This window comes from Zonotrichia albicollis, chromosome 3 (assembly GCF_047830755.1).
Source record: "Zonotrichia albicollis isolate bZonAlb1 chromosome 3, bZonAlb1.hap1, whole genome shotgun sequence".
Taxonomy (NCBI): domain Eukaryota; kingdom Metazoa; phylum Chordata; class Aves; order Passeriformes; family Passerellidae; genus Zonotrichia; species Zonotrichia albicollis.
In genome coordinates this window covers 69329979-69344481 of record NC_133821.1, presented here as the reverse complement: position 1 = coordinate 69344481, position 14503 = coordinate 69329979, and the positions used below count along the sequence as shown (strand labels likewise).

At 42.6% G+C, this 14503-nt stretch overlaps 1 protein-coding gene across 2 annotated transcripts in view; it reads right to left on the bottom strand.

Moving 5' to 3' along the window:
* The window catches only part of SLC2A12 (solute carrier family 2 member 12), a 37755-nt gene that overhangs the window by 7922 nt on the left and 15330 nt on the right, over window positions 1-14503 (bottom strand). For both annotated transcript variants that reach the window (XR_012579629.1, XM_005493892.4), the window contains exons 3-4: window positions 3565-3687; window positions 1240-1372 (exon numbers count right to left, since the gene is read on the bottom strand). Coding sequence is in view for 1 of the 2 variants with exons in the window: in XM_005493892.4 (XP_005493949.1) it covers window positions 1240-1372; window positions 3565-3687 (256 nt within the window). In the remaining variant the exon portion in view is untranslated. The remainder of the gene's footprint in view (window positions 1-1239; window positions 1373-3564; window positions 3688-14503) is intronic.

Sequence of the window (14503 nt, the reverse complement as noted above, 5' to 3'; positions counted from 1 at the left end):
TGGGTGCCCCGGGATGGGTGCCCCGGGATGGATGCCCCGGGATGGATGCCCCGGGATGGGTGCCCCGGGATGGGTGCCCCGGGATGGATACCCCGGGATGGATGCCCTGGGATGGATACCCCGGGGTGCCCCGGGATGGATGCTCCGGGATGCCCCGGGATGGATGCCCCAGGATGGATGCCCTGGGTTGTCCCGGGATGCTGCGGCGGCTGCCGGCGCTGCCCCGGCTGCCCGCGCGGGGGCGGCCCCGCCGCACGCTCTCCCCGCAGCGCCCGCTCCCGCTCCGGCAGGGATGGGTGCCTTTCCCTAAGGGGAGGGGAAGGGACAGCCCGAGCGCAGCGGCAGCACAGTGGTTAGTCCGTCAACTAATTAGTCTATAAACAAGCTCCTTCATGCCTAGCTGAGTTGCAAATATCCTCCCGTAAGCTAAAAAGTACAAATACAGGATGATACTAAGTTGTTAACATATAATGAAGTATCTAGACTCGTAGGTTAGTTTAGGTCAAAAAAAGGCCTCTGAAATCATCAAGTCCAGCTGTTAACTGAACATTGCTATCTTCACCATGGCACCGTGTCCCCAAATACCAGTCTAGATAATTTTTGAACATCTCCAGGGGTGGTGATTCCACCACTTCCCAGGGAAGCCTCTTCCAACACCTTACCCACCCTCTCAGTAAAGAGTTTTTTCCTAACATCCAATTTAAGCCTCCCCTGATGCAATTTGAAACTGTTTCTTCTTGTTCTGCCACTTGTTGCTTGGGAGAAGAGACTGACCCTCACCTGTCTACAGCATTTAGTAAAGACGCAAGAAAAGCTCATCTACAACAGCTATCAAAATCCACGTGGAGCCTTGAAGCGACATCAGAACAAGCCAATCTGATCTCTCCCTCCCATTTTCTGCATACAACCCAAAACACACAGTCCAAAATGCAAGATCAGAGTCACCCTCCCATCCAGGAATGCCAGACAGCAAACGTGCTGGTGAGCCAGGCTTGGCTGCAGGTCCTCAAGGGGTGCTCAAAACCCACCTTGCCTTCAGCACCAACAAAATGTTTGGTTGGCGGCTGAGATCAACATGTGCGAGCTCAAGCCTTGAGAGAATCAGAATTTTACTTTAGTTTCAATTTTTTCCCCAATAGTTTCCTTTTTTTCAATAGTTTAATTTTTTTCCAATATGTGGCGCTGAAAGGCTTTGTCCCTCTGACACTTGGGGGATGCAGTCACATGCTTGGTACTTACTGTTTAGCTAGTTCCATGGATATTTGCTCCAAAGAGCATCCTTTTGTCTCTGGTATAAACATGATGACAAAAGCCAGTGATGCTAGACTCATTATTGTGTAAATGAAGCACACCCAGGACAAGCCAATGAGCTCTACAAAGGAAGAAAACATATCTTTTTTAATTTTCAAATACTGCAATTTTTCTTCCTGTTGCTGTGTTTTAGAGGATACAGGCCCTAATACACAGGAGAAGTTAGAAAGACGCCAGGCTGCTATTCTCAGCTCAGATATATTGAAAAAGAAGAGTGGCTTTGCTTTTTCTAATACTCCTTATGAAAGAAAATTAATGTGTTCATATTGGTCGACTTAGCATGAACCTATTGGTTTATTTTATTTGCAATCTGCATGAAAACAGTGAGTAGCCATTGTTAGTGGTTTGTGGGAAGGCCGTGAGGATCATGAGTGCCTTGGATTTTTGCCTGGGTCTGGTTTTGGTGCACATTCTTTCTTGGAGTAATTCCAAGCATTTTTCACACTATTACAGTTGTCTCCAGCTAATCCTCCCCACCTGTCAGTGCCCAGCATTTCCACTGAGAGTCATGGGTGCTGTGCCAGAAAGTGATCCAAGAGTGAACTCTTAGTGGGGCCATCCAAGATCTGGTGGTTTTCTGAGCCTACAGTCCAGGGCCAGGTAGATCCTCGGGCCTAGGGATGCACTCTGCAGCCCCTGGAAAGTAAAGTGTGTACAAACCCAACAGTGTGCTGCAGCCCCCTGGGCAGTTGAGACTTTTGCCAGATAAACCTGGGCATTGAGACATCTGTCAGTTGTGTCATGAGCTGAAAATTGCAGCTGAAGCTTCTGATCCAGCTGGTACCTCTGCATCAGCAGCCATGTGCAGATGCCGCTGGCCATTGTGCCCTCCATGTGTGTTCATCTGACAATAGAATTCCCAATCCTGCCTTTCTGCCATAGACAAGGAATGCATGTTTTCCTGTACTTACAGTTTCATAAATCCAGATTAGACCCAGTTAAGCCAAGGGAGTTACTGAGGCTTTACAGTCTGTGAAACTGAGATCAGGATAACAGAGAGATGTACATTAACAAGTAATGCTGCATGGCAAGAGGGGACGTCCAGGTGAAACAGCTGCCACGGAGCACCTGAGGTCTACCAGGTGGTTTTAGAGACATTTCCTTAAAATTAAATCAGGTCTGGTCCAAGGACTGAGCAAGTGCTGGCAGCTGGACTGCCTACAACATGCATTTTCTTGTTTGGTTTTGTCCAAAAGCTTGTGCAGTTCAGGATTGCAGTTCTGTGATGCAAACTGATGGGCAGTGAGTGGGAGTAACAGGATGGTTTCCTTTTGAAGAAGACCCTTGATCCAATTAAAGTGAGAGTGTGAACCCAGAGAACTTTACCTGTCATATTTTTCCTAGTTTTACTAGTTTTAATCAAGATAGTACTCAGGATGGAGGATGTGGGTTTTTTCTTTCTCTCTCTCTTGCTTTTTTTTTTTTTTTTTTTTTTTTTTGGAAAGAAAATCCAAACGTGAAACTCAATATAGTAACAGATCACACTCATTTTCAAATCTGTCCTGAAAAATATCTAACAGGGTGAAAACTACCTTGATTTCTTGTGAGTTGATTGCCTCTGGCAGAGAGCAATGTAGACTTAAGGGAAACCTGGAATTTCTACTCTGTTATATATTTCGATTTTCAGCATGTATTTTTGTCACAATAGGACTGAAAACTAAAATTTGCAAAGCCTCATATAATATAAAATTAGAAAAATAAATTTGCTAATCAATAAATTTCAGCATTTAACCTTCCCATTTGATTATTATCAAATTAGAAGTCATACATGGTAGTCTTCCACATTCTTACATTCAAATTCAAATTTTAACCTCACAAAGACTTTTTTTTTAAAGACAATTTTCTGAAAGCTGAAACATTCCTGTGAAAAGGAATTAATTAAGGATTGTGTTTAAAAATGTCTGATCAGAAAAGCTTAGTCTGATCTAGAACAGAACTTGCATTGATTTCAGAAGATGCAGGACTTAATCCTAAACATTTTGTATTTTCAGCCTACCAAGGCAATGGTGTTTTTAAGACCTGAGCTTTCCAGCCTGTGGAGTGGATGTGCAAGGTCTGACAGCAGCACTGTGGGGCTGAAGTTACTGGCACAAACAAAGATATGGTGGGAATGCTGAAGTTACACCAACACCTAAACAGAGACCTTGTCTCCTGGGCCTTCACAGCTGCAATTCTGGCAATGCTTTTGTATAAGAGAGATTTATTTTGCCCACTAGGAGAATATCAACTTGGAAGGACACAGAGAAATCTTACCAGTTACAGTCAAAAACGTCAAGGAGATGAGGAGGTTTATACCCCAGTTCATGCTAGATGTCAAAGCCATGGCCCGTCCTCTGATCCCACCAGGGAAAATTTCACTCAGGACCAACCAGGACACTGAAATACAAGGAAAAAAATGTTTCTTTGGAAGGATAACTCTCCTTGCTATAAGTCTAGGTAGTCCATGGATTCAGGCGAGGCCATCTGAAAGAATAAGTTGGTTTTCAGGGGTTTAGGTTTGTGAGGACCCACACTCTGCAGGCAGCATGTGCAGCAATCAGCATCACCTGGGGTCACCATCCCTTCATCCTTGCCCAGTGGGTGCCTGAGGCAGTGACAGGTGGCACTGCACTGGGGAGGTGAGGCACTGCACATCTGGGCATGAAAGCAAGCTCTGACCAAATAACTCTCGAGTGACAGAACACTAATGGAAGTGGGGCAGCAAACCAAAGCAATCTTCAGCCTCAGAGGGGCACTGTGTGTTTATGCCACCTTATAAATCAACCTGCCACACTGAACTATGCTTGCTATTCCAGCTCTCTGCTGCACATAAATGAGATTGCTGAGGTACAAATGAAGAGAGAGGGACTGATTTTTGACTCCTTCATATCACGTCACACCACACCACAGGTGATCTAAATGCTGGTGCTGCTAGCTCCCAAAGCAAATTCAGACATGAAGAGCTGGCTGTGTAATCACCTTGATAGCAAGAGGAAAAAAAAAAAAAAAAGGACACATTTTTGTACTGTTCCTATATATCAGAAAACAAATGAACAAGAACCCATACACAAACAAACCCAAAGCCCAGCCAAAAGCCTGCTCAACCCTCTCATTTTGATGACAAGCAAGATGCATTAGCAAGAGGTTGCTGCATGGAGAGGCTCAGGGTTAGCAGGTGACTAGCACAAGAGCTGTGTCTTCAGGCCCTTGGCCATTATAAATCACTCATCTGTGCTGTTATTTCTGCAAAATGACAGATAGGAGCTTACCCAGAACACTTGCACTGGGCAGTCTTAAAGATACATTCCAAAACCAAGCTCCTGTATGTCCAAGTGTGTTTCACTGGTAAAGGTAGGAAAAAAAGGTGCTCCAGGAAGAAACTAAAAAAGCTGAAATGGGGAAAAAACCCCTGAGTTTAGAGTCAACAGAGCAGATTTGAGCAAATTCTAGATTTCTTAGTACCATAGATTTGAATTAATTTTCTTTTTTTTTCTTTTTTTCTTTTTTTTTTTCTGTGGACTTGGCCCAGATTTTTATATTTTTGAAGAAAAAATTTTAAAAAGCTTCACTCCTACCATGGAACTGACCCAAAAGAGTGATAATTTTTTAGCAGAGACTCAAGACCACACTTCATAATGGCCTAACCCTGTTGGGCATAGTCAAGTGGCCCACTTGAGGACCTGAAAAGCAAAGCAGCAAGTAAGCAAAAGGCAATGGAGCCATTCTGAGGTGTGCATTCACAGCTCCTGCAGTTCATCTCCACAGGATGGCCTGCCAGCCAGCACACAAGCTCGGCTGCAAAAAAGAGTTACACATCAAAAACTGGCAAAAGGGATATTTACTGTCAAATTAGAATTAAAATGAAGAATGAAGGAATCCAAACCCACTTTCTGCTGGGCATAAACCACCCTCCAGGAACAAAGCAGTGCTCTGGGCACTGAAAGACAGCTCATGGTGCAGCTGAAATGTGTGGCACTGCAGAAACTCCAATGCCACGCAGTTTTCCAATGACAGACTGGCCCTTTCAGCCTAACTGATAATTTGTCTGGAGGTTTGAATCGTGTTGTTTTCCTGTTAAGAAACCAAAACACTTGAGGATCTGCATCAGCTGTAATAGTGGTTAGCTGCTTGTATTGCAACCACTTATTTAGTTTAGACAGATGCCACCAAAACACCAGGACTGTTCTTTGAGTCTGCTGATGGTAGTAGCTACACCCTCTGGCATGGCCCTGACCTCTGCTCAGCTGGCAAGGAGCAGATAGGTTCACTCCCCAGGGAGAAAGAGCAGTTGTAGAAATCTGACACTACAGTCTGTTTACTCCTCTCCCCAAGCTGAAGCAGCAATAGCCATCGATTCTTTGCTTTTAGCACCTCTCTGGGATTGTGTTTACTATTTGTACCTTTGCCAGAAAGCAGCAGCTGCTGTAGGTATGGCAGGGATGTGACTTGCTCTGGAGAAGCCAGCAGCTAGGCTCAGGCTCCCATTCATACTGACTGCTGCTGCCTCCTGTGCTGTGCACACAACACTGCAGACATTTAACCTTCACGCTCCCAAAGTCACTCCAAGCCACCCCTGTGCTCTGCCTTCACCAGCCTGAACAGCGGCATTCTACAGGGGAAATCAGCCTGTCCTTCAAAAGAGGATCCAAATTCCACCCTCCATCTGCTGTGCAATCCAGCAGTATTCTCAAAGGATGCTGCAACAGCAATTACACTGCACACACTCTGGAGGTTTCAGTGTCCACTCCGGCCACCCCCAGCTGGTGGGAATGGATGGTAAAAGAGCTGGTGATCCCCAGGTGAGAGGTGGGTAAGAGATGAGGCTAAGGGCTGGGCAGCATGATTCTCTGTGCTCGATTCAACAACTGCAGGGTTTGTTGCTGCAGGCAGTAACTCACCTTTGCTGACCCACAGTGTGTTGTGTGTTGACAGCAGTTAAGAAAAATTGTGCAGTTTAATGGTCCTTTATTATGGTACAATATAGAGGAAACAACACACACTGCAAATGCAGACAGAAATATTGCATTGGCTCAGGAAGCTTAACTGTTTCATTAAATATCACAGAAACTAGATGGCCTGATATTCCTTGCCCAAGTGGAAAGAGAAGAGGATTCAGATATAATATACAGCCGCATGACCAGGATGGTGACATCCACCTCTAAACAAAGTCACAGGGGCTGTGCCAGCAGGAAGCAGAATAGTAATGGAAGATTTCAGCTAGTCCCACTAAGACTGAATAAATCATGCATAATTGAGCACAGTGCTGGGAGTACATTTTACATACCGGAGATGATGGCTCCTTTAAGCACTTTGTTGGATATTTAATGAGAGAATAAAAGGCAAATTGTGCTTCAGTGCTGAGCCTGGGTAGTTCAAGATGCAACCATGAGCAAGACGCTCTGTTACACTGGTTATAACATTTAACATTCAATATTCTTGTAGGAAGGCAAAAGCCAGGAGCCTACCACATTTTGTTTTGAAAGGAGAACAATATTAACATAAGCCTCCTTTCTGTAAAGATCAGGGTAAGGGCTCCAGTGGTGCTCTGGAGGATGTTTAAACTACATGGTTGAAGGCTTAAAATATACATACAAACAAATGAATGAGAAATAGTACAGATAAACTACTGAATGAAGAAAACTGTTAGAAATAGGGAAGTGCCTTTACAAAAGGCATACATTGTGCCTAGAGAAAGAAAACACAGTATGACTGTGGAAATGTTACTTGCAGTATCATCATCAGGCAGCCAAGTGTTTTGAGTGTGCTGGCTGAGAGGATGAGAGGCCAGGGACAGAGCCAGTGACATCCCAGGATTAAAGAAACACTCCTCTGGGATGCAGGAAGGGATCACCCTGCTGGACTGTACCGAGCTCCTAGCTGGACTAGGATAAAGCTGACTAATATCAGCTGGAAAGGGCATGGGTACAGTGTCTTGTAAAAAGAGTCCTAAGGAAAACCATGTCATTTTGAAAGAGTTAAGGAACACGGGGTTAGACACAAATGAGACACTGTGCTTTTCAATCTCAAAGAGCTTTGGTGAAATGTTTGGGATAGAAGAGCAGTGAGCTTAGTCACATCCTAAAAGATACAAACTAAGAGAATCCAAGTGAAATTTGGATTAGTTAGGTGAGGAAGAAGGATATGGTTCTTCACACAATGTGTATTTCAGCCCTGGAACTCACTATCACAAGATACTTCCAATGTGGAAAAGTATTGGTCAGTTAAATCATTAAATGCTGGGTGTCAAACATTATTTCTCCATACATGTGAAAAAAAGATACATCCAGAACTATTGTTCACAATAGTAAAAAGAATTCTTCAATATTTTTCTTGAAGTTTTCTAAACTACAGATAGGCAGAAGACCAACTGTGCATGCTGTATGGGCCTCTTCTTCTGCATTGTCTCTCAGCACTTGTTATTGGCTGGAGGTTTTATGGTTGGAGGCAGGGTTACACACTGATTAAGTGGACTTTTTGTTTGAGCCAACATGGCCAAACTAATGAACTTTACATCAGGGCTGCAAGCAAAGAAACATCTCAAACTTCATGTGATGTCCTCCTTCCTTATTCCTTATTTCCTTACTTTACTGCTATGAAGTAAATACATTTTTAAAAGAAAAATTAACATACATCAAAGAAGCAGAAAAATCTGAGAATAACTGAGAAATACTGTGAGCTTGAGGGTGCTCAACATTCAAGTGAGGTACATGAATGAAAAACGTCCTTGTTTTGACCTTTTCCTGCCAGGAGGTAGAAGTAAATTGGAAGCTGCTCAGCAGCTCTTATTAGTGAAATATTAGATTCTCTTGGTATTCATTTGTTGCTCAGCATTTTTTTTCCTGTACCTGCATTGTGTGAGATCAAATTCTTTATGGTGAGATTCAGAAAATGGCCATTGCAATACCTGAAAGAATTTAGGTTTCTGAGGTATAAACTCTGGAAAGTGATTAATTGGACTTATAGCTTAGTAGGGAAGTGGGCAGAAGTACTTTAGATTTTGAAAAGGAGGACTGGGTTGTTAACAAAACAAGGTCCAAGCAAAGATAAGGAAGAGATTACCCCATGAAGCAACACAGACAGACCATCCAAGAGTGTGTAACAAACGACCAGAGCTAGGGAAGGATGCAAACAAGTCATTGCAAAGCTGCCATGAGATGGCAGGGCTTGGCTAATGACTGACTTTGCCTAGACCAGATTTTTATTCCAGGCTTAAACCCAACAGGTTTTTCATTTTCCTGGCTTCTGGCTTTGCTGGCTATTACCAGAAAGAGCCAGGTGGCCAACCACTTCCCACTAAAGGCCAGGTTCAGCTGATCTTGATTTCAAAGGGCACGTTGCACCATCAAGGGGTATGGCAGGAGACTTCAGAGTGGGTGCTGGTGGTGAGGAGTGTGCCTGTGAGGACACTGGGACAGAGCTGGGCTTGGGGGACACACGTGCTGCTGTCACACACCAGCACTGTCCCAGCACGGCTAATGTAACTCTGGCAAAGGCTTTCACAGAAGATCCAGTGGAAGTCATCTGGGGGGCTGGCAAAAGTGAGGGATGCTTAACCTGGAAAAAGGAGAGTGTGGGAGGGAGTTGGTCCTTTTCCAAAGCAGATAAAGGAGATGTGACACACAAAAAGTGGACTTGCGCTCTGCCCCACAGTTTTGTGCAAGAGGACAAAGTAGACTGGCCATTGTGACTGGCGTTAAAAATCTCTGACTTTGCTTAAAGGAGACCTCTTTCTCTCTGGCTCTGCCCCATAATATGAAACTGAAATGGCTGCTCAAAATTAACAACTGGCAAACAGAGCAAATGTGCAGCTGTATTGCTTTGGAGAACATGTAAGCAGCCAGCAGAGAGCCAGCCTGACAGGGTCAAGTCCTGCCCTGTGTGTGCCCATCAAAAGGAGTGGAATTACTGTATTGCTGAGAGATGGGGGAGTCAGGAGAAGCTTCAGCTAATCTTATGGCTCTGGCTGCATCCTGATCTCTGCAGATGAAGGCTATAAATATAAATATGTACTTTAATTCTATGGCTGCCAAGGTGCTTCTCTCCAAGCCAGAAGGAGCTGATATGGTGTGTGGCAAATCTAAATTCTTCTTCTTTTCTTCTGGTACACCACAACTCTGTTTCTAATGGTTAACTCTTTAGACTGACTCCTTGGAGGACAAGTGGGATTTAATCCTTTTATTCCCTGAGGCTGTATCAGAGTACATAAAAATTGTTGCCCACTGTCTGTGCTATTTGCATCACTGTCTAATAGACAGGCTGAGCACTCCCATGTGGTTTTTTAAGGAGCCTTGTGGTGGACCACTGAAATCACTCATGCCTCCTCCAGTTTATGATAGAGCAGTGGGAAGGGTTTGAGGGAAGATAGTGATTCCAAAGCATTAACTCCATCATCTGTGCCCTGGGCCACTTGAGAAGGAGGGCAGTGAGATGCAATTCACATCTCATTTTCCTAGAGATCCTTCCTCCCTTAACCTTCTCAACACTGCAGGGCTGCATTTTAAATTTTTGTTGTTGTTTTACTATTCAAATTTTCATCTCCATGAACTTGAAAGAAATGCTATGGATCATATGGGCTTTCCTTTTAAATGCAAGGTGTTCAATATATTCTTAAATACGCTTTCAGTGGTCCTCAATTACTGTCCATTGTCATCTGGAAAAAATAGTCACAAATGAGATTTTAGAAGTGATTACTGGACAAGAAGTGATAGATATATAAGGATATAGAAATGGTAAAATTCTCTTAGTTAATGTGATTTGTAGACTGTCTTGCCCAAGAAAAGTGCTCAGCAGAAAATCTATCAGTAGAATTGTCCTGGTATTCAGTACAACACCAGCTATTCAGCTGGTAGAGTCCATTTTCTTCTGAGTAGCTGGTACAGTGCTGTGTTTTGGATTTAGTATGAGAACAATGCTGATAACACACTGATGTTTTAGTTGCAGCTAAGTAGTGCTTACCGTAAATCAAAGACTTTTCCATTTCCTATGCCCAGTTTTCCATTCCCAGTGAGCAGGCGCCCAAGAAAGTGGGAGGGAGCATGGCCAGGACAGTTGAAAGGAACTGGCCAAAGGAATATTCTACACTATATAGAGAATATATTTTCTATTCTAGAGCATCACACCCAGATTGTAAACTGCAAAGAGCTGGCTGGGAACCACTGATCACTGCTCAGAAAAGTCTGGCCATCAGTCAGTGGGAGGTGAGCAATTGTGTTGTGCATCACTTGTTTCTCTTGGTGTTTATTCCTCTCCCTCTCTGCCTCTTCCCTTTTCATCACAGTTATTGATATTATTGTTATAATCATTATTATAATTAGAATTATTCTTTTTGTTTGTTCATTTCAATTATTAAACTGCTCTTAACTCATGAGGTTTAACTTTTTTTTCCTCCAGTTTTCCTCCCTAGTGGGCAAGGGGCAGAGAAAAGATTGAGCCATCAGCTGTGGGATACTTAGTTATCAGCTGGAGTTAAAAAAGAAGAATTCATCATAGCCTTGCTATTGACAGACATGGTAATAGTGTGTACCTCTTTTCAGGTACCCTAAGAAAAGTTGTTTTGAACAGATGTGTGAGATGACAATTCTCTTTGCAACTGGGTACCACAGTCACTGTTCCTCTCATCCTTTGTTATGTAGACACTCAAATTCTCCCATCAAGACAGAACAACGCGCCGAGTGGCAGAAAAGAAAAACAAAAAAGAGAGAAAAAGGAAAAATTTTAAAAAGCTTTCAAGGGAAAATATGCTTACTGTAATAAAACACATACTGCCATCTAAAAAAAGGCCTTTTAATTAAAATCTGAAATATGTATTCCTGTTTGTGGGTGTTTATTTGTCCAGAATATTGAATCCAGGATAATCCTTCGAGGCATTTGCAGAGGAATGACTGCAGAAGCCAGAAGCCCTAATTCATAAGGAAGTTCTGTGTGAATTAGTTCAGCTTATCACATATTTCTCTTCTACAAAGTATGCAGAAGAGAAATTACCCAGTTGGGTGGGATAAGTGAACCTGTTTTTCTAGTACCTAAGGGCTACTGGTGGTCCTTGAGAGGTTGCACAGCAGAAAAAACCTGTTGTGACACAGAAACTGGGGGCAATTTAGGCCTTTGCTCTTGAAAAACAGAGATATTATTTGTGCACATGCCTCACAAAACTCTCAGTAGAAAGGATAAGCAACATTTTTCAACAGTGACTTATTTAGTGAGCAGCCTGTAGTGATCCAGGCTTTCTTTAAGTTCCTCACTGGAAATGGCTGCCCATGCTTTGCTTTGGTTGCTGCTGGAGGAAGGCAGTGAGGAGGAAGGTGTGAAGGCCCTGGGTTTAACCACCGCAAGGTGTCTTTTAGTTCTGTTTCTTCCATAAGAGTTTTCTGCACTTAGGGTTGATTTTCCAAGGCAGCAGGAGCTGGGTGCCCTCCTGCATGACCTTTCCCTTTGAGAAAATCTTCCTGGCTTTCCTCCCAGAGCTCAGTGTGGCACAGGAACTTGGATGCCATGGGAGAAACAGTCTCCTGCCTCCATGCACTGACTTACCCTGCTCTCTGTGCTTTGGCTGACAGCCTCACCTTCCTCAGCAGAGCCAGTAAGCCATGTCATTGATTACACATTTCTACCTTTCGGCATAACTAATTTCTCATACTTTATAATACCTGGTTTTAGTTTCATGAACTTTACAGGTGAAATAAAATACCGACTTTGCACATGAAGTCCTACTGACAGTTTTAGTTTCTGCACAAAGCTGGCCCAAGATTAGCTTGCCTCTAAAAAATTCTTACCAACCCTCTTTCCTAAAGGAAACTGGATTTTATGAAGTTTGACAGATGACCTGCAAACATTTTACAGATTTCAGTATCACAATGATCTCGTCTCCTAGAACATGGTTAAGGAAATGAATACGAGCTAAACTTTAAAACTGTGCATAATTTTAAGCTCCATTTCTCTTATGCCTTTGTATCAATGGGTTTACTAACATAGAACTATTAGTAAAGAGGTATTTACACTATGCAGAGCACCAAGCTCAGGATACTAACTCAAATCCCTCTTTAAGTGGAGCATAATATGCCAAACCACAGGAAGTCACCTACCTTTCCAACAGCAGACTGAACCACTGTCACTGCAGAGACACAGGAAGAGTGGCAGGTGCATGGTGTGGTCTCTCCCTCTTTTCACAGTAGCCAGGGCTCTGTCTCTCAGAAGGCAAAGCCTTGGGCCTGATCCACCAAGACTTTCCCTCATTAACATATTAGAGTTACAAACAGGAACATAAATGTCAGTGAAAGTCATGTTTCTGATTACAGGTGCATTTCAATATACAATTTAAATTCAGTCTTGGGGTTGAAATATAACAACATAATAAAACAATTAAGAAGCTCCCACTGACATTCCCATGCCTCATTATCATAAAAGTAATTTTTCCTTCTTGTGACCTTTTGACACTTACAAAAGCCCCCCAGATTTGTAGGTTTTAGCAAGTGAGATAAGACAAACCTATTCATCTTATATTTCAGAAAGCACTCTCTGCAATTTGAAATCCTAGAATTAATATCCAGCTATCCAAAAATATCTTAAATTGGCTTGCATTTCACTACTACTAATCAGCCTTTGAAAAGGCAAACCTATTCATGGGATTGCTCAATGTGTTAACAAGAGGTTTCAGATAAACTTTATCTGGGACAGGGAAATAGGGAGAAGTGGGCAATTTACCATCCTTGCTTTATTTTCCATTTTGTTATGCTTTGTCTTTCTACTGCAGCTTGGTAGTACAGACACAGTGTGAAATAGAGGCCATGAGAGGCAGCATTTGAATAGCACACGAATGATGAACTAGATAAGCACGTGGAGTGTCATATTCAAACCACATGGATGCATGCATTAAAAGACTATTCAGTACAAATAAACAGTGCTAGGAATCTTGTCATAAAACAAAGAATCCAAGATAATTTTTTTTTATTATCTGAAATAGAACTTTCTGTACTGTTTCTCAGTGAAACATGCATATTCCCAAGGTTTATTATCTTCATTAAATTCCAGCACAGCATTTAAGCACTGGATTGGTTTTGAATACTCGATTTAGTCTCCGCCACACTCCCATTTTCCAGAGTAAACCACAAAAAATCATAAAATTTATGCTTCTAATTTCTGTGAATTTTAAGGTCAGGCCAATCAGGCCACAGCTGCTGGGAAAACGTAGAAACTCAAAAATAAAACAATGTAAACAAATGTCAGGCAAGGCAATGTTGAGCATGAATGTCTGTTAAGATGAGATTCCTGTGCACTACAAATTAATATGACATGCTCTTAGAAGCCTGAAATACTGCTTTAATGTAGGAGATAGTGAGGTGAATTCTAGGTTTTGATCTGACTTTTTTACTGGTGCTTTCCAAGACAGTGCAAAACCATTAAGCTCACAGTATTTCAAAACACAGGAACAGCCAACTAAATCCATAGAAGGTTCAGAATTTCCACACTGACAGCTCTCATTCTCACAAGATTTTCCAGTTTCAGGTCAAGCATTTGGTGGCCAAGATGAAGCCCAAGAGCATTAAGGGAGAGGGAAACAGCTTCAATGCAATCTGGATTGTCAGGATGGCTGCAGGTCTGACCTCTGTCATCGAGGCCCTGGGCTGTGCAGTGTCATGTGTCAAACCAGCTGGTCTGGGCTTTGTCACAATGCATTTAGTGACTCAGGTGAAAGACACATAAAAGGTTCAGCCTTTAACTGTGGTAGTGAATCTACTCAGGTAGCCAGTTAACCTAACAATCACAGGACCAAAGTCAAAGGGACTATATTTGCTTCCAGTATAGTTCTCCGGGTTTTATGGCAGTGCTCCAGCTCTGGGTCTTGCCTTGATTAACCCAATAAAACACATAGAGAGATACCACCACAAACCACTCAAGATTGTATAAGAAAGACAGTGATGGATTGAGGATGGATTTACTTCCTTCCTCACCTCTACAGATTTCACTTTTCTTGTGAACTCTTCAGCTTTCTTCCAGCCTCTTTCATCTTTCTTGCCTGATCCTTCTTCCCAATTTTCTCCAATACTGGTTTTAAGCTGCATTTAAATTACTCCAACAGCTCACAATAAGACGTAGAGAAAACAAGTGCGTTTTTACATGGGAATAGAGTAGAATAGAATAGAATAAAATAGAATAGAATAGAATAGAATAGAATAGAATAGAATAGAATAGAATAGAATAGAATAGAATAGAATCATTC